At 46.1% G+C, this 20,490-nt stretch overlaps 1 protein-coding gene across 1 annotated transcript in view; it reads right to left on the bottom strand.

The window, feature by feature from the left end:
* Positions 1–10,338: 10,338 nt before the first annotated feature.
* The window catches only part of Setd3 (SET domain containing 3, actin N3(tau)-histidine methyltransferase), a 73,354-nt gene continuing 63,202 nt past the window's right edge, over positions 10,339–20,490 (bottom strand). Inside the window, exons 9-13 of the mRNA XM_057782920.1 lie at positions 17,288–17,362; positions 16,160–16,326; positions 15,230–15,315; positions 12,355–12,515; positions 10,339–11,324 (exon numbers count right to left, since the gene is read on the bottom strand). Coding sequence (XP_057638903.1) covers positions 10,929–11,324; positions 12,355–12,515; positions 15,230–15,315; positions 16,160–16,326; positions 17,288–17,362 — 885 coding nt within the window. The 3' untranslated portion in view covers positions 10,339–10,928. The remainder of the gene's footprint in view (positions 11,325–12,354; positions 12,516–15,229; positions 15,316–16,159; positions 16,327–17,287; positions 17,363–20,490) is intronic.

Here is a 20,490-nt window from a genome sequence, read left to right as displayed (position 1 = left end):
ACTTTCTGGAAGCTGCTGCCTTCGACGTTCAGTTGAAGAAATAAACGTTGCTCAGAGCCTTGTGTGATACAGCAGGGCTTAGAGGAAGGAACGTGGCCTCTGAGGCTGAATAGTTTGGGCTGGCCATAGGCTTATCCCTTTTCTAGCAATGGGAAATCATGGACCCTCCCAGTGTCTCTGTAAGGGACCCCGTTGTACCTTAACATATAAGTACTCATTCTCACTTGCTCTTGTCGACACGCCTGCACACATAAGCACACAGCCATGTTCTCATGTGCATGTTTTTACACACATGTCACACACAAACACTTGCACGTCCACATACTGACCTTCCTGGGCCTCAGTTTCTTCGCCTACCCGGGTACCAGAGCCCTAGCGGTGCCTCCGAAGAGAGGCGCTCAACATGTTCCAACACATAGAACAGCTCTGAGAAATCCATCCCATCATTCCTTCCTCCTGTCTCCGCCTACCCCCAAGGGCAGCATCCCAGGGAGACAGCATCTGCGTCAGATTGGGATTCTAGTGGAGGCATCGTAGGCCCCCATGGGGAAGGGCCTATGCCCATGGTGTGGAGATAGTGTGATGGAGGAGAAGTTTCCTAAGGGGGAGGCAGCAAGCAGAGGCAGGTGGTCAACAGTGGCCAGCAGTGGGGAAGTCAAGCCATGCACGGAGCTGGATTCAGGTAAGGAGTCATCCGTCCCATCCTGTCCCGTTCCCCGCCACCACCCGTCCTGTGCTGCTATTGGCTGAGTTTTGTCACTTGCCTGACAGGCCCTGTCCTTCTTCTCTTGTGTGAGCTACCAGTCTCTCAGGGTTTCATCTGAAAGTCAAAAGCAGGTTTTTGGACACTTCTGTGCAGCTACAGTTGGTCTTCAGTTCTCCCTGCACTTTTCCAAAGGGAATTTAAAACCTCCCTGTGCAGCCTGGCAACTGGCTCCCCCTGTTCCACAGCGGGCAGCTCTTCAGTCCCGGGCTATGTCCAGAGCCCTGGCATTAGCCCTGCCTTGTCCGGCAAGTCGGGGGGGGGGGATGGCAGGAAAAGAATCCAATCCCTGTCTGGCCTGGCCAGGATGCAAGGTGTTGAGCAAACTTAACAGAGCCATAGAAACACAATGGTGTCTGGTTCCTGACCCCGATTCGTCCCTCTGTGTCCCAGGTCATCAGTACACAAGGGGGGCAGGAGGCAGGAGGTGGGACTGTTCACTGAGTCACAGACCCCATTCCCAATCAGATTATGCCAAACTGTCCATTAAGGGTTCCATCTAGGACTTTATCTTGCTTGCTTTGATATCCTATCTCATGGGTCCCCTCCCATCTGAGTTTCTCGGTCACTGCTTTTGGCTTCCCAGGTGGTGACAGTCAAGCGTCCCTTGTGCTCGGTTGGTCTGATGTTATCCTCAAGACGGAACCCAGGTTGGCCATTTTTGGTCAGAAACCCCAGGGCAATGCCATGTCCTTAACATCTCATGCCACATCAAGGGTATCAATACCCAGTTACTGCAGACCTTGACCTTGATGATTTGGTGTTTGCCTGACTTCCCCACTGTGAAGTGACAATCTCTCTTTTGTAATTATACCAGGGGGGCTGAGACCTTATGAATCCTGTGTCTTTAGACATTTTCTCACAAATACACCCCTCAGCGGATCTTAATGTCAGCAGTTACCACTGTGGTTAGTTCCCCAGTGACTTCCCTACTTTCTTCTCCCTTTGACGTAACAGCTAGAACCTACTACAAGAGACAGGCCTCTCTCCTCCTCATTTATCAAACTGATCTTTGACTGTACTGGTGCAGACCTGTGTTTATTTTCTCCTGGGCTCTATAACCCAAACTGTATTTATCTTCTTGCACAAGTCTCCTAGTTTGGCCATTATGACTGCCTTCATCCTGGCCCCAGAGTCCTTCCAACAGTGTGCCCCAATATCTCGCATCATCATTCACCCCCAGAGGGACAGTTTATAGTGTCACCTCCTGCATCTTGTAATGGTCTCCTCAGCTCAGAACACCTTTGCCGGAGGGTGATGTCTAGAGGACAAAGGGCACTCAGTGCTCTTGGTGTTCCTGACCCATCAGCGTCAGGAAGCACAGGTGGGATGGAGGTACCGAAAGTCACTTCTGTGTTTATCTATCACAGAGGTAAAAACTGTCTGTCGGGATGATGCAGCTGGCAAAGGGGCTTGCTGTCAGGTCTGATTGATGACCAGCGCTCAATCCACAGCTCAATTCTAGGGTATCTGAGTGTCACCTAGCCTGCTTGGAAAACCACTCAGCTAAACCAGCTCCCCTGCCTCTGGCTCTGGTAGTTTCTTCTTAGATGCCCAGGCTAGCCCTAATCCTATTAACTACAGGGAGTTTGGCTCCACATGGGTTCACGATAAACATGGAAGATTATCTATTGAGGAGAAGGGAGCTAGGGCTGGGCCGATGCAGAACAGCACCAGTGGAGGACTAGGGAGAGGGAGGTGGGCACTAGGGGGCGAGCTTGCATCCTATGGGGCAGATCCCAGGCTGGTGGGGAATGGAAACACAAGATCAAAGTCACTTTTCTCACTGTCCCCTGGCCAGATAGCCTGTTTTGACAGTGTGCCCCACAGTGGGTTCCAAGCATCAGGTGTACTCAGATTTAACAGCCTACATGCTGTGGGGGGCTATTTCCGGCCCAGCAGATGCTGCTTGTACCCTCTCGCTCTTGCTCTCTCTCCTAAGAGTCCTGTGTAAGTGGCTTCTGCAGCACGTGGCACAGGTTCCTGGATACTTTCTAACAGGACTTCTGCAAAGTGAATCATGTCAGCGTCACCTGATTGCCTATCATTTATCCTTCACTTTGTGTATGTGTGCATGCGTACAAATGTATGAGCACACATGTGGAGGACAGCCTTAAGTGTCATTCCTCAGAGCCAGGAACATTTTATTATTAGCATATTATTGTTGTTGTTGTTGTTATTATTACTGTTATTTTGAGTCAGGGTCTCTCAGTGCGCTGAGCTCACCAATTAAGCTAGACTGGCCAGTGAGCCCTAGGCATCCACCAGTGCAGGTAACAAGCATGCACTATCATACCTGGATTTTCCACCTTTAAAAAAGTCTTTTACTTTAATTATATGGAATCAGGGGTATATGCCAAGGCATACATGTGGAGGTCAGAGGACAACTTTCAGGGCAGGGGACTGAACTCAGCAACAGCCTTTACCCACTAACCCGACTTGCCAGCTTCATGCTGGGCTTTTTAACATGGGTTCTGGGTATCAAACTCAGGTCCGGCTGCTTGCAGAGCAAGCACTTCACCCACTAAGCCATCTTCCCAGTTCCATGCTTCTTAAAAGTATGTCGTCATCCACCACGGCATCCACACTCAATCCCAGGCAGAAGTTGGCAGAATTGTTAGAAATTAAGCATTATAGTCAAAGTCACCATTCTAACAATTTCCCAAATTGCACATTTTTATAGGCTATTTTTTTAAAATTCAGTACACTCAAGCTCTTTTGGCTGAGTTAGATGAGTTGGATGTCTTGCTCAGCGTTTTCTGGTCATCTATTGTGTGGACAGAATAGTGGGGACTGGGCTGGGCTAGCCACAGCCTAGCGGAGAGGCAGACCTGGGATGACAACTGCAAAATGAAATGGGTGCTTGCACCACAGCAAGCAGAGACCTAGAGAAGCGGGGTGAGGCTGAGAGGGCCAGGGGGCACATGTGCAGGCTCCTGGCTTACTTTGGTACTGTGTGGGTAACAGTTGGGGCACAAACCTGGCTCTCAACTATCTACTCAGCACAGAACACAACACGGAGAGGAGGGTTTTCCCAAAGTAGGAGCACCTATGGTCTCAAATCTCCCAGGAGGAGCCAAAAGCCCTCTCCTCAGGAGTCTGGATGGGTGAGGAAGGTGCCTGGTCTCCAGAGGTAGGAGGCAAGGTTTCTCCTGGTTCTCACAGGGCCCCATAGCAGCTGTTCTCTTCCCTCAGCCAGCACTGCCACCAGAGGGCGCAAACAGAGAAGGGGGGAAACACTGTCCAAGATGGGCCTCCCACAAGTCCAAAGGGAAGGTGGCTAGGGACTGGATCAGGGAGGGTTGCAGACGAGGGCTCCGTGAACTGCCTTTTCCCATACCATAGAGGTCTTTCCTTGTTCCTTCCAAGGCCCAACATAGTGGGTGTCTGACAGGATAGCTGGCCAGAACTGTGGGGTGTCCACTGTTCAGCCTTTGTCCTTAGCCTTTGGTCGCTGTGATTTGGTGTTGTAGACCACTATCCTCCAGGAATGGCATGACTGTTGCCCTCTTGAACTGTTAGCGGCTGTGACTACCCAAAGGGGACCTGAATAAGATTGGGCTAGTTAACTTTCTGCCTCAGATGGAGAGGCTCCAGAGGTCCCGTCCTCTGGATTTATCAGCAATTTGTGGGGCTCACAAGTCCAGACCCCTCCCCAAGGATAAATATTCTGTTCATGGTTGCTAGCAGAGATAATGACATAGCTATCCATAAGCTGCCCATGCTCCTGTAATTTCAACTAAACTCATTGGTTAAACCAGGCTAGATCTGAATTGAACAGTTTCTCTGGTCTCTAGTTGGCGCCCTATGTGGGGTGGATGAACACTGGCTCATCTCCCCAGCAAAAGCTCACACAACTTGGCTGCGTTGCTATCAGCGCATCTGTGGGTCTGTGTGAGGGCTGCAGCCTGGTGGTGACATTTTGATTCTTAACCCAACTTGTACTTCACTGCTAGTTTGCAGAAATGACTTCTTTTAAAATGTACAGATCCGATAGCTAAAGGCTGAAGTCTGCGTAATTGAATGGCTAGAACCCTGAGATGAGTTAACAAGCGCACATACATTATCCTATTCACAGCACACATTATTTGGGCTTAATTTTTCTATTTTGCAGGCTTGTAATCTACTTTCCCTCCCATCAGATACACAGCAATTCTATTCTTCCAGGGTCAGCTGCTTCATAATCATCACCCTGACAGCAGGCTACATCCTTGCTCACTTAATAACTATTTATCATCCGCTATCTTCCCACTTTCAAAAGGGAGTAAGTTAAATGCTCCAGAAATTGGAAAAAATTGAAATTTGACCTTTATTAACTGGGTTAATTGTCAAAATCTCTGCTTGTAAAAAAAATTTAATGACCAAAAAGTGTAACTTTTAGAGTTTCAAAGATTAGGTTAATGTCCAAGGAAGTATAAACTTTGACCTTTTTGACACATGTCATGAGCAACAGCCATTCTAATAAATTGCTACCTGTGAGCAATTATAAAGCTCCCCCAGTATCCAATCGGGCCATTTAATTGCTGTAGGAACCCCCGGCTTCCTCCGAGACAGCCTACAGAGCCATCGGATGCCTGTGGGAATTGCTTTTTAAGTTTGTTGCGGGGGAAGAATACTTCTTCATTCATTCGGATTTCTAGACCGGGAAACAGTCGCTGACAAACTTGAGCAAATTGACATGGACAGCTTGGGCAATAAAGAAAACTGGTCACAGAAACCAGGAAGGAAGTCAAGACCAAAGGCTCAGAGAGGGTCAGTCACTCACATGGAACTTTCCACTTCCTGAATTGCCCGTTCAAGGTGTGCTGGTGTGGGCTGTGGTTTGACCATGTGCTGAGCCCTGAGTTGGGCCGAGAGGTGGTTTTTCACACGTTCCATTTGGGGATGCATATCTGTGAGCTGCCAGGGAACAAGCTGGGTCCCACAGGTCAGGGGCATTGGTTGCTTTAGTGTGGGCAAAGGAAAAGTGCTTATTAGGTCACATCAGGCAGCTCACAATTGTTTGTAACTCTAGTTCCAGGGGATCTGGATACCCTCATCTGGCCTCTGAGGGCATCTGCACACACAGAGTATGCATAAATTCCCCCAGACATACATTTATCCACATAAAAATAGCTAGGTGTCCAGCAGTTGGGAGGCAAGCTCAGGTAGATCTCTGAGTTTGAGGCCAGCCTTGTCTATAAAGAAGAGTTACAGGCTATGCAGGGTTGAATAGTGAGACCTGCCCCCCTCTCCCACAAGCATAGTTTAAAAGTTATAGATGAATTATTTGTATAGAGAAGGGTAAAGTTAGGCTGAGAAAGAATATACAGAATCCCGAGTGTGGTCCAGTGAGCTTCCCATTAGTGGCCTGAAGACTGGGGTGGCCCTTAAAACCTAGTGCAAGTGGAATGTCTCCTATATGATTATCTCTAGCCCGTGGAATGGGTGGGGTGACATCCTTCTCTATTATCTTCCTTGGCTACAAGAAGGTCATGTACTCCCTGGCTGGCCGAACACATAGCAGACACCCCAGGGAGTGCAGGATGATGCCAACATCACTGACTGAAAGTGTATGAAGAAAAACCTGGAATAAAACCAGCAGTGACTGAGCCTATACTTGCACCTGTGAGGCAATGCCTTGACCATGTGCTCTAACACCAGTGAGTGACAGGTCCTGAGAGCAGTAGGGGCTGGAGCCACCAGACGCCCACTGGGATCCTGAGGGAGAAACCCTTGGGGGTCGTGTCCTCCAATGTCTAACCTGTAGCCAGAAGAATGTTTTCTTTGGATGCCCCGTGTTACTCCTTGGCCCCCAAATCTGATGCCTTCATCATCACTGCCAACTTCAGGTTAAAGGCATGGAGTCCCCAAAGGAAGCATCCTGTTGTCTGCCACAAAATCTAAGTGGAAAGCTTAGAGTTTCCTGGCTTTGGGAAAATTGAGAACCTGACTTAGGTAACTACTGCAGAGAGCATACTGTTCCAAGTTGCTAATGCTGTTAGTATTTGAGTCACCGGCTCCCACAGCACCCAACACGTGTGGAGACTCACAGGCGCAGGCTGTGCGCCATGCTCCTTCCCACTTGGAGCCCAACCTTGCACAAACAACGCTCAAGCTCAAGTGGCTTTTAGGTAAAGCTCCATCCACCTTCACTAGCAGGAGCTGACAGCTTCAGGGGGCTTCTATTTCAGCATCTGCTTTAAAAATTTGTGTGTGTGTGTGTGTGTGTGTGTGTGTGTGGAGGGGTGGAGGGAAGGACAGACAACGGTGAAAATGACAATGGTGGCATCAATTTTATACAAGAACAGATCAGGAGATAAAGTCCCATTTCCCTTTTTTCCTGAAAGAACCTTTCTAAGACACCAGCTCTGGTCCCTTTAAAGTGTCCAAGAAGCGTTAGGACCAAATCCCTGGCTGTAATTACCCGAGTCTTTCTGGTATCAGCACTAGGATCACTGGGTAACATGTGCCCAACACTGGCTATTTCAACAAACAGCAGAAAGGAACAAACTTCATGGTATTGGGGATTAACAGGAAGTCTCCATCATTTGCCTTTTAGGACTTGCTAGACGGGATGCTCTGGTGCCAGCTGTGGTATTATTTCCAGAATTGTCCAACTGAGGTGCATACGCCTCTAACTGCCATCTCTTGCTGTGACTTGAGTCGGCTGTCATTTCCATCAACCTTTGGGGCTTATTTTGAGCTATCTGTAAGATGTGAAAGCTGAGTTCAGTGATGCTAATATGTACAAAGTAATGTTTTCAGTGTACATGGGGGACATGATGGCAGTCTCCTGAGCCAAGGCCATGTGTTAAAATCCTGGGGCTGATGGGAATTCTCTCCTAACCTGAGAGTCCTGCCCTATCCCAGGATGGGATTAGTGTGTCTTCAGATTATGGCATGATTCCTTCAACAGTCCAGGGAGCTGGCTACTAAATCTTACTATAGTCCCTGGCATTCTCCCAACAATCTCCTATGTCCACTCCACTTTGTAGTCAAGAAATCCAAGTCTCTTACCAAGGAGTAGGTGCATGCCTGTAATCTTAGCAATAAGGAGGCTAAGGCAGGAGCATCACGAGTTTCAGGCCAGCCTAAACAAAACCTTTTCGCAAAGCAAGAGGGGGAGGGAGGAAGAGGAAGGAGAGAATGATGATAAATCCCACCCTGGGCATTAATACACTTGTTCTGTGTCACAGGCAGGGGTGAAGGTGGTGGGTCCGGACTTTACTTCAGGGCTACCTGACTTCCTAGGCTATGGTCCTGCTTACAGACAGTCTGGAAAGGTCTGAGTCCTGGCAGACACTGACTGCAGTAAACGTTTGCTCAGTAGCATCCTGGAGAAGGGACTTGGCATGCGTGAAAGGTGGAGAGGGCCCAAGGGAAGAAAGAATGCCGTCGCATGCCAAAGCAGACAGGGTCATCAGAGAGGCAGCCACTCTGGGATGTCCTTTGGGTGCTTTGTGGAGATTTTAAGAATACTCCAAGAACCACCTATGTATCCTTACCTTTTCACATCGGTTCTGGGGATCCAAATTCAGGTCCACATGCTTTTACAACAAATACCATGCACCCAGCCATCTCTTTAGCACCCCTCGCCGGTGTTTTTACTTATCTTTAATTGGAGACAGAGTCTTAAGCAGTCCAGAGACCTTCTTTTCTCCACCCCGTCAGTGCTGGGATTACAGATATGTGCCACCAAACCTGATATTCAGTACCAAGGATTGGACTCAGGGTTTTGTGCACACAAGGCAAACACTCTGCCTACTGAGCTATGTTCCCAGCCCAATTTTCTCATTTTAAGTGAATATTTAATTCAGCAACACTGTATATAATGGGAACCTGGAGATATTAACATATTACCCCATCTCTCTTTAAAACATGAAGTGTACCTTAGTGGACCTGTTTTAGAAACTACTGGGAGAAAACAATAAACTGCCTAGGAAAAACTAGGCATTTTTTAGGGAAGTGAATCTCCTGCTGTTCACAGGCCAGGAGGCGGTAGCACTTCCAAGACCAGCAGGACCTCTTGTCCGACAGCTCTAGGGAAGAAAGAGGACTTCAACATGACCTGAGAGGAAGACCCATTTCCATGGCACACGGCAGTGAAGGTTCTTCAATGCCACTGAAGCACTTTCCCTCCGTTTCTGAACGGGGACAGCGTGGCTCCTGGGGTGCATGACTAGGTAGGAGACGATGTGGTTCCCTCTGCCTAGAAAGCAGCGCTGGTCCGCAGCCACTCTGCCTCTGACATCACACTCAGTGACTTGGTGCTCCAATGGCTCACAGACCTTGTAATGGAAAAGGAACTGACAGAACAGACTGCGGGGCCCCAGGAATGGCTGTCACCATGTCTTTCAAAGATGTTTTAGAGACTAGGACTGGAATCCTAGGTCTCTCAGCTCTATCTAATCAAACTTCCCAGCAAATAGTTTACAATCTACCCCACGCTACAGTGCTCTTTTACCCCAGGACTGTACACATGTATGCACAAGGCATTTTTTGCATTAGACTTGAAAACTTTTAGTCTAGTGAAAAACTGTATTTACAGGCAAATTAATGCAAAACATTGTTTCAGCAGCATTAACTAGAAAATCCAAGGACACAGAGATCATTATGTAAGCTCCACATGGATGGTAAAGTATCTCCAGTCTAAGGCTGACAGGAGACTTGGCATCACGTGTCTTTTCACAACAGCAGCAGGTAGTTTCAGATGGCCCCAGCATCCAGTGCAGCAGGTGAGTCTGTCCAGCCCATCTGAACCCAGAGCAGACAGCCAAGCAAATTGTCTCTGGAGCAGTGTCTTCTCTGAGCAGAGCCATGGATGCTACACAACTCCCCACATCTCTACAGCTCTTATCAAACCACAGTGAATCATTTACACAGCAGTTTTCAAAATGAGCCCTGTCTGTGATAGTTCAGATGTCAGTGATGACATAAAAATGTGTGGTCAAGGAAAACTGGACATGAATCAGTAGCCTGAACACTAGACTCCTTTGGTGGCAGATCCCCTCCATTCCTCATCCCCTGAAAGCCAACCTGCCTCCTGCTGCCATCCTGTGGCCTGGGATCCCTTGAGGCCTGCGATCCCACTGGAGCATTGCTGGCAGCTTAAGATGGGATGGGGCTGTGCAGGCCTCTGGGCACCCAGGCATGCTCCCATCAAGTCTGTGTCTGTGATGAACACAGCCTGTGGCATGGCAAAGTCCCCAATGGTTAGGGAATACGTGGGATCTGCGTAAAAGCTTGACTCAAAGGGCCTGCTCCACTTCCAACAGAACAAACAAACAAACAAGAACACCAGTCATGTTTTTCTTTTAATAAGGGGTTTTACTCAAAAGGGAAGCTTTGAAAATCTCTAGCCTGTGAAAACTGGAAAAGCCAGGGAGCCACCGCCTCCTGAACCCACTGCATGAAGCTGCAGCTGCGTCTGCAACAGCCCACTGCAATCACTGGAAATCAGTGCAGCACTCTGATGAACTCAGAGTCAGCATTTAAAACTAAGGAAGAGGACTCAAGTCCTACTTTGATTTATGGAAAAGAATAAGTTTTTAATGCAGCAAAACAGAACACAAAAAGAAAACAAATCCGTAGAAATCACTAGATAGATGTGTGTATTTATATAATTAATATCACCAATATTTTAAGCCATTAAAAATTAGGTTGCCACCTTATCTTTTCTTTTGGTATGGGGGATATTATTTTTGAGAAAAAAAACAAAAACCAAACAAACAAAAAACTGATTTGCCCAGACCTCACTTGGCTTTCTTTGCACTGTGCCTCATTCCCACTGTCCGCTGAACACCTAGAGTTGAACCTTGGCTCCGCAGCAGAAGCAGAGCCCGCTTTCATTCTGGAGTAAGGGTGGTGGGCCTGCAGAGCACAGCTGAGCAAGGACCTCAACTCTTCCCCAGGAAGAGATGCAAGTGCCCACATAAGGTCTGCACAGTCCCCAAAGGCACCTCCTCCCTCTGTCACTGTTGACTAGTTTGTTCAGCCCAGAAGCAAGATGGCAATCTTAATCAAAAAGGGAAGCTAGATCTTTAAAATAACTTAAAAATCACTTTTATATAAAGCAGCAAAAACATATTTTCCTCTCTGCGAAAAGAAAAATGTTAACAAGGAACACGGCGATGTAGTGGGCTGTCCACAACTTCTGCTAAACTGGATTCCCAATGAGTGCATCTCAGCGTCGCTCCTTCACTTCATCCACGCTGCCCGAAGACTCTTTGGTCCCATTAGGGATCACGTTTTCCCCATTGATGAGCCCATTCTCAGCAGCCTTGGCTTTGCTGACAGTCTCCGTGAGGCTCAGAGACTCCTGCACCCCTGCCTCCTCCTCCAGCTTTCTCAGGACCAGAGGGAGCCTAGAGTCCCCCACACTGCCCTCCAAGAGTCCCAGGTCACTCTCCTCGTATCTGGGCAGCGGAGCCCTCTCCTCCATGTGTTTGCGGTAGTACTCCCGGTTCATAGCTGCGCTCTTCACCGCTTTTTCCAAAATTTCCTTTTCACCCAAACGCAATTTGATGGCCATTGTGGCACGAACAGACAGGTCAGGGTTTTTCAAGACGATCTTATCTTCCTGGGGGAGGAGGGTGTGACACCAAGTTAAAGAAAAGAACACTAGAATACTAGATCAGCAAAGCTGCAAAGCGCAGTGGGTCAGCCTGGGGGGGGGGTTTAAGGGTGCTAGAAGCCATACAGATCACCTGGTAACTCGATATGCGTATCAAAACCAGTTTGACTTATGAATCTTGTACAGTAAGTTATATCTCTCAAAACAAAGGCCAAGCCAAATGGAGCCAACACAAAATGGAGGGCAATATTTACTTTAATCACCTTGACTGAGCCCTCATGTTGGGCCCAGGATGAAGAACATGAACTAAAGAATTAGAGACAAAGAAATATTTTTAGCCAAGCTTGGTGCACAGTCTGTAAGCCTAGCTGGTCAGGAAGCTGAGACAGGATGGTTTTAAGGCTGAGGCTTGGGTAGGCTACAGAGTTTATGGCCAGTGTTAGTGAGGCTCTGTCCTGAAACTAAAGAGGACATGGGCTTTTGTGGCACAAGCAAGACTCTAGGTTTAATCCCCAGTAATGTACCACATGCTGGTACAAAAGAGAAAAAAAGAGAAGGTGGGAGAGAGGTGGGGGTAAAAGGGTAATAAAAGCTTTGAAGCTAAATACAAATTCATGTTTGTGGTATCATATTAATTAAAAATAGTTTTTAAAAGTACTAAGTTTGAGTCAGACAGGTGCACCTTTAATCCTAGCACCCTGGAAGAAGACGCAGGTGGATCTCTGAGTTTGAAGCCAGAGTTCCGGGACAGGCAGGCTACACAGAGAAACCCTATCCCAAAAAACAAACAAACGAAAAACAAAACAAAACAAAAAACCAAAACCCCAATCCCCCCCCAAAAAAAAACAAAACAAAAAAAGCACTGAATTTGTAAAATGTACTACATTTATAAAATTTATCAGCAATGCTATTAAGTATAAACAGAAAAACACTGATTGTGAATAAAGAATGTCAAATATACATTCTGCTAAGAATCAGAATATAGTAAGGACTAGAAACACATCAAAGCAGGATCTTCATTCATTGGGCTAATTACCTCAATTGTCGTTTTATATGTTTTTAAAAGAAGTGAGGCTCTATCTTCCAGAAATGTCCACAGTTTGACTTCATTGTCCCAGCTGACAGGAAACTCAGAGTTCCCCAGAGTGAAGATCCTGTCAATGGCGCTGTCCCCTAGCAAATGCTCTTTCAATTCCTCTACAAGAAAGATACATAGCAATCAATCAGGAAGGAACAGCACAGCCCTCACTTTAAGGGGGGCCACCCTAAGGTCCCCCACAGCACCAACATATTCCAGCCTCTTTCAGACTCTCCAGGCAGAGGCAGAGCTGAACTCCACACCAGGCGGTCACATGAGACCTCCCTGAAAGGTAGTCTCTCAAAGAGACACACTGAGAGCCTTCGGATAGTTTCACTCTTTCTGAAGACATTCTATGGCCACATCCCTCACCATCACACAACTGTTTTCTAGACCCCGAGTGATGACCTCAGTCCTACCAACTGTGCCAAAAAATAGAGCTAAAGGAATGGTTCAGGGTTAAGAGCACTGGCTGCCCTTCCAGTGATCCCAGGTTCAATTCCCAGCACCCACATAGCAGCCTACAACCGTCTATAGCAACAGTCACAGGGTATTCAATGCTCTCTTCTGGTCTTTGGAGGCACTGCACATACACAGTACACAGTTACACATGCAGGCAAACAGTTCATATAAATAAATAAATTAAGATGAAAATAAAATGTCTTAAAGACACTGAGAAGAGTCACTATGACCCTGGGACCCTCCATTTGGTAATTATATACCCCATCTTGTTACAAGTAAGCCGAAGATAGGAAGGAACAAGTAGATGGACTATAGAAATCTTAGTCAAGGAAAACGCCTCTCTCTCACTCATCAGGAATTTAAATTACACATAAACACAACCACCTTCAAAAATATATGTAAGAAGAAAGAATTCAGCAAGGGCTCTGAGCACTTATCTCCTGCCCATCCTATTCAGTTCAACAAACACACCCATGCTTCTTATGTAACTGTGAGACAGTATCTCTTTCAGAGCAAAATGCCCTACAGCTGTCACTATTTACAATTCAAATCGAGGAGCTGTGCTGCCAGCAAACCAAACTTTTATTAGTATTAGTTGGAGTAATTCAAAGAATACATCAATTGTCTTGACATGACAAATTGTCTTCTGATGACTGAAAAGAAACTAAAGAACAGCAATAGACATAAAATGATTTTTTTTTAAAAAAAAAAAGCATGTTATCTGACGTTTAAAAAACAACTATCCAGTTCTATGGTAAAATTCAGGGTTTTAGATGCTTCACTCGTCAGTTTATAACCTTTGTTTAGAGATAAAGATCTTTAAAAAAAAAAAAACATTTCCTTAGAAATAGAAAATTCCAGAAATCTCCAATGTTAAGTCACTGCTGTCACTCTTCCTCACCCCTAGCTCACACTGCAGTGTGGAAGGCAGAGACCATGCTCTTCCTCTCCAACAGATGTGCAGAGAAGCTGGACACAGCTCACATGAAAACATACAAAGCAGCTGCTGGCCTGACCTAGACAACAAACCAAGCATCCCTTCCTCATAGGTTCCAAGTCACTCCCCTTCCCAAGGTAGCCTAAGTCTGGCTATCCTGGGGACAATCACACTCAGCCTGAGTTTCTCCCTGTGCAGAGAGGATCACACTGCTCTGCCTTTCTCCCCTCCTCCCCACATGCAAATACACTGTCTCCAGCAAGAATTGTTCCATGAAGCCGGGCGGTGGAAGGCGCACGCCTTTAATCCCAGCACTCGGGAGGCAGAGGTAGGCGGATCTCTGAATTTGAGGCCAGCCTGGTCTACAAGAGCTAGTTCCAGGACAGGAACCAAAAAAAAAAAAAAAAGAATTGTTCCATGAATTCTATTATCTGCACATCAGCAGGGAAGTGGGGATGTCTGTGGCATGGACTCTGTGGCATGGACTCTGAAAATAATGCAGTTGGTTCTGAGTCAAGGTCATTCATTACTGGCTGAGTAGCCCCTTCCTAAGTTTTTTGAACTGGAGACTCCATCAATGCAACAGGAAACAGCTAACAGGGCAGAAGAGATGAAAATACAGGAAGCACCATATTGAGCATGATGCATTGCAAGCTACAGGGACAGCCACTGCCAGAATATCTCTTTCTCTCTCTTGCTAAATACGAAAGAAAATACCACAGTTCATCCTACCCTGTGCTCACAAAAGGTCCTGGTGAGTGGTGGTGAATCTCTGGAAGGTTCTTGCTCTCCAAGGATGGTTAGCCTGTCTCACTCTAGTTCTGCAACAGTGTCTATATTGCCTACCTACATTCTAGGACCAAGTTCTTGTACATCCAGCTTCCTGTTAAGCCCTGAACACAGAAGAGATGGGGGCGAGACAGTAAGGAACAGCCACTTTTCTGTGGCCACAATGGACTGCTCTAACCACCTGCACTTTCCCAAATGCTCATTTATCTATTCAGTCAATCATTCACTTACTCTCTAGTCATTTTGCATCGGACTGAAGGTAGCTGATAACAACAGGCCCCATCCCTTACAAATGAACCTCAGGGTCAGTGATTTGGAGCACAGTTCAGGAAGGAGAACAAAAGCAGAGTAAGCTCTGATGACTTGTTCTAAACTAATATATAAATGGGTGAGCAATACATGGATTTAATCCTTCCTGGACCTGAAATAAGAAGCTGTGGCCAGGCACATTTTGTCTAATACAGCTGTCTGCATTATTACTAACCCACTCAGGATATCTGGACTCTGCCAGTCCAGTACACAACAGATTAGTTCTTTCTCCAATATCGCCAACCTCCCTCTACAAAAAGTCTAATCTGACCCCCCATGTTTTACACTTTCACAATTTAAAAAGAAAACATTTTTTTCATCAGAAATGATTTTTACCTTCAGTCATGCAGAATACTCGGAGAAAAGCCAGAAGCTGGGCAGAGATGGGCGGCTCAGTAAAATGCAATGCAAAAACACTGGATCTGAAAAAAACAACACCTGAGGTCAGCCCCACAGCTCGTCCAGAGGAAGGTGCCAGATTTACACACAAGCAGTGGTCCTCAAGGAAAGCAGAGCTGAGCTTCACTAAATGAAGACATGTACTATGAAAGCATGAAGCTGGTGGGTAGGAAGGCCTTGTCAGGCACTGGCCACCCCTCCCAGCATGCCTGCTGCCTAATGGCCTCACTCTCGGGGCCACATGCTCATGGTGAGAGGATTAAACACACTCATAGTCCTTAAGACACAGTAACAATAATTCATGTTGAGTTCACACTTTATCATTAATCAAATATTGACAAGTTCAATAAAAAAAGCCAGATAATCCATTTTCATTAAGAATAGTTCCTCTAGTCCCTAGAGGACTAATAAATCATAATTCTCATCTTCTTTACCATTTCACACCTCAAATGCAAGAAAAATTTAAAAAATCTAACCAGAGATTCATGGAATCACTGAGGATCATGACTTCATTACAGAAATTAATGGTGCCAAAGAGTTAAATAAAACAAACTGATCCAGGTCATTATAGCCTTTTCAAGGTGAAAGACATGAATGATACCAGAGCACTTATTTAACTTAACGAGGACTACAGGCCATATCCCCTGGAACTAACTGTGAACACTGCTAGCGACACAATTACGTCTATCTGGAAGCGCTGGTAAATCACCACACATCTCCAAGGTCTAAATTTGCTGTGTAACAGGGATAAAGGGATTAAGACACAGCACTGTGGAGAAGCTTTATTAACACACCAATTAAACACTATGCCATGGAAATATTGCACACACCACTGGAAAGAGTCAACCCATGTTTCTTTCTACTTACGTTGGGATGCCAGCGCGAGCCAAGACCTCGGCCTTCATGGCGTAGAGCCTGTCACTTTTACTTACTCCAAGCTTTATTTTTACTCTGTCGTGTGAATTATTGTCAAAGAAAAAACCACTGTGGATCACAAACTCTGCATTTGAACGAGTGCCATAAAAAATGTAAATCTGAGATGCAGTAAAAAAAAAAAAAATAGAAGGACATAAACCAAACTTAGTATGTATCCTTAAAACAGCAGCGCAGAGGCTTAATCCTCCTGCATTAATGCTACTTTACATCAGCAGATAGATTTCTAACTACACATCCACTTGGTACAGCACGATGCATGGAAGGTGAAGGTATGCAGCCCTTCTAACTTCCCCAATTATCTAAGGAGAGGAAAGCAGAACATATATGTCTACTAATAGATGGGGGAGGGGGAGCACATGGGTAAACAGACCCAGGACTGCCAAACCTCTCATCCAACCCCAGCTAGCCAGCCCCTCTCAAACTGTTAGAATGTGCCACATCTTCCTTCCTTCCTTTCAGGGGAACATTCTAGAATAGGCATTTAAATTCGTTCCACAGCTCGTGCTCTTCCACACTGTCAGAGTGTTGTGAACATTTCTAAAGAACAGACCAAGTGGAAGGCAGTGTCTATCCCTGTATTGACTTTCTACTGTATACTGGGTTGTGAAACTAATAAATGCAGATATTTATAGATGTATATTTCAAAATTGTTGGTAAACTTACCTGTGCCTCCATCCAAATTATTAGGTTAAAAAAATGGACATCTCCCAGCAAAAGTATACGAGGATAGGGACGTGTGTTCTAATTTCCTTAGGTTTTAACTACCTAAATCCCATCTCTTTTAAATATCCCCTCTTTCTAGAGAAATGCAGCTTATGACACAACACACTTGCAAACAGAGTCTATCTGGGCTGTGGTACCACATAGAGTGGCTCACTGTACAAGGAGGGCACTGCTTTCTTTGTGCATGCAAAGTGTCATTCAAAGGATTTTCGGTCCCAAGATTCAGAAACTATCCTAAAGATCAGTGTCCCTCCTCCTCCCTATGCCTAACAGTTTTTAGGATGACCAAAGCCACCACTCAGTGCTCACAGTTAGGGACAGAACACGGAAACCTACCTGATCTCCAGCCTGAAAGTCCTGCAGGGCTACGCACTCACAGCGGTCATCTTCCAGGTTATAACCAGTCGTGATCTAGGCAGGAGAGAAAGACAGGGTGATGAGGCAAGTGTCCCTCAGGACAGAGGTGTCTAGGGGCGCTTACAGGGACAGCAAAGACTTTGAAGACTCCAGCAAAGGCCTGGTGAGGATTTCAGTCATCTCTATGTACAACATAGAGTGTACAGGAAACTGCAGATCTGAAGTAAATCTCCCTTGGGAGAAGACACTGTGCATCACTTCTAGGTCTCCACCAAGCGCATGATTAGAAAATGGCTGCCTTTGAGCCCCGAGTAAGGCTCCACAAATGACGAAAGTTGCATGCCCACACAGGAGGCTCTGGGGTACCTGTATTTACTTAGAAGTGTTACTTTTATATAACTTTTATAGTGAGAAATCAATGTGGGGGCAGGGTCTAGTTCAGTGGTAGAGCAGTACATAAGGCCCTGGCCTCTTTCACCAGCAAAACGGAAAAAAAAAAAGGGTGGTGGTTCTACTGCATAAGAATCAAGAGGACAAGAAAAGGGGCCACTACTACGTTACAGACACATTTTCCTCTGTAATCACAAAGTCATCTAAAATTTTCAGGTAACTAAAGGCAAAGTAAATGATTATTACTTCCTCTCTTTCTGCTAAGAGACATAATTGTGAGTGTTTCTAAGCCTATATGGTACAGACAGTACAGAAAAGTCTCCTGCCCGCATCCACGTCTTCTCTAGTCAACCTGTCTTGGCAAGGGCCTCTGTATGCAATGCACAGAAGTGACCACCCTTACTGCCCAAGAACTCTTACACACCTTTTTAATCTTTTTATTCTGTTTCCCCTTGTGACTACAGTTCTTACCCTTCCTCTATCAGCATCTGCAAAGCCCTTCTGAGCAGTGCAAGTTCTTGTACCACAGCTGTTCTGCTGACCACACAGTGGCCCTGGACAACACCAAGTTCCCAGGAGGCCTCAGAACATGGTGTTCTCTGTCATACAGGCCACTGTCCCATTCCCTCTTGCACGGAACTACCTTTATGTAACTCCTGCTTTGATTTGAGACTGTGAAACCTGTCTTCTTTCCAGGGCTCCTTTCCCCATTTTACCTCCACTCATCCTCCCCTTTCTAGCTGCTACCACATATATCTGCATATGTGCCTGCCCCATCCTCAAGGAGACCAGGAGTGTTCTTCAAATCAGAGCACCCAGTGCTTCGTGGACAGTCCCTAACTCCTGACACTGCCTTCGTGCCCTGAGGCACAAACTCCCAGGGAAGGAACAAGGGCCCCCCAATGCATAAGCAGTCTGTCTTGATGCCCCACCCCTGAACACTGCCAACCTCCTAAACTGTGTAAACGTGTCTAGATTCTTTTGGTCACACTTACTCCATCCTGGGGAACCAAAGGCTCACCTATTAAGTAGCACCATAGGAGGAAGGGTGTGACATGATTACTCTCTCCGACATACAGAGGACATGATCATTTCAATCTTTTTTCAATTTCCTCCTAGTGCATATCTATTACCTGCATTGTGTATGAAGAAGGAATGAAGTAATGCACACTTGTTTATTCAACTTGGAAAAGAGAGTGGAAAAACTGAAGAAACAGATCACAGCTGTGTCTGTGTGTCCTGCTGTTTTTTCCTAAGCCAGAGTGTGTATGCTGGTGAATTTAAAGCACCATACAAGAGGATATGACAGACCCAACCCCCAGCAAAAAAGAAGAAATGAATAAAGAAAAGAAACATCACCTGCTTTAATAGACCTCCCAAAATAATGGGTAGAGGCTGGCTGTGGACAAGTACAACCTGTAATCCCAGCACTCAGAGACAAATGAGTGCAAGGCCATGGCTACATAGCAAGTTCAAGACTAGTCCAGGCTACAAAGACGTGGTTGTTTTTGTTGCTGTTGTTTTAAATGAGACTACAATACATAGGTAATGCAGGAAATACAAATAGGACAAGAAGGGGCTTATGTGACGGAAGTGATGCTCGGTTTACAAAGAATACTCAGGGTGGCCTCACTTGACAATAACTTTGAGTCTCATCAGATCTGGGGAACACATGTTCTGGGCAAGAGCAGCAGCAAACACAGAGGTCCTGAGGTGGGTTGTACTGGCTAGAAACAGCAAGAAGCCAAAGGTAGGTGACATCTATACGTGTTTATGAAAACTGGGATTCTGCTCTAAGCTTGGAATCTAAACATCTTCAACAGCTCAACGGAAGGGCCCTGAAAGATTTTTACCACACTGACTGAGAGTCATATTATGTATACTCACCACAACACACACCATGCCCAGTAAACACTTAGCAGAATCCTTCTCAGGTAAAATGAATAACTTGAAGAAAGGAATTCTGTCAATTCTGCTACTTTTAGTCAGATCAAGCAAGATTTAAAGATAGTATTTCCAAGATGAGGGAAATGCTCAATGGGTAAAATGTTTGCTGTGCAAGGATAAAAGTCTGAGTATCCACATTAAATAAACAAATAAACACAAGCATAGTGGTGAGTATCTTTAACATCATATCATCACGGTGGTGGTGGGTGGGGGGTGGCAAAGTCGGGCAAAGCTCCTAAACAGCCTAGCCAAAGCAGCAGGTTCCAGGTTTGTTTAATGTGGGAGACCTTGTCTCAAAAATACAAGGTGGGGAACAGCAGAGGAAACCATGCAGCCTTGGCTTCCGGCCTTCACCCCCACACACACACACTGACAACTCTGCAAACATGTGCACGTGGGAAAGCACATACACATACACTTTCTACAGCTTAGGACTGGGCCTGGTGACCTCTTAAAACCTGCTTCTCCAGGACTTCACTCCCATTCTCCAAAATCCTAAGCAGCACTGTTCCCGCTGCAGTGTCCGAAGGGTTCAGGGCTACTGTTAAAAGCAGACAGCACTGGTTGATGAACCTTTCTCACGATTTCCCCTATGAGAGTCTAGTAGCCTAATAATACAAGGAGAGTCAGCACAGACACAGGGGGACTAAAAGCCTTTGTTTGACACTGCACTGAGGTCCAGAGTCTTAAGTAAGAAAGGGAGTAGGGACTGTACCAGCCAGGGGGGGTCATGATGGGGGAACCCACAGAGACAGCTGACCTGTGCTCATGGATGCTGGACCAACCTAGGCCCTCTGCAGATGTTTGACATTCCTGTAGCTTGGTCTCTTAGTAGGGCTTCTAAC

This window comes from Chionomys nivalis, chromosome 10 (genome assembly GCF_950005125.1).
Source record: "Chionomys nivalis chromosome 10, mChiNiv1.1, whole genome shotgun sequence".
Taxonomy (NCBI): domain Eukaryota; kingdom Metazoa; phylum Chordata; class Mammalia; order Rodentia; family Cricetidae; genus Chionomys; species Chionomys nivalis.
Note: the sequence above shows the minus strand (reverse complement) of the source record. Positions and strands in the feature narration are given on the sequence as shown.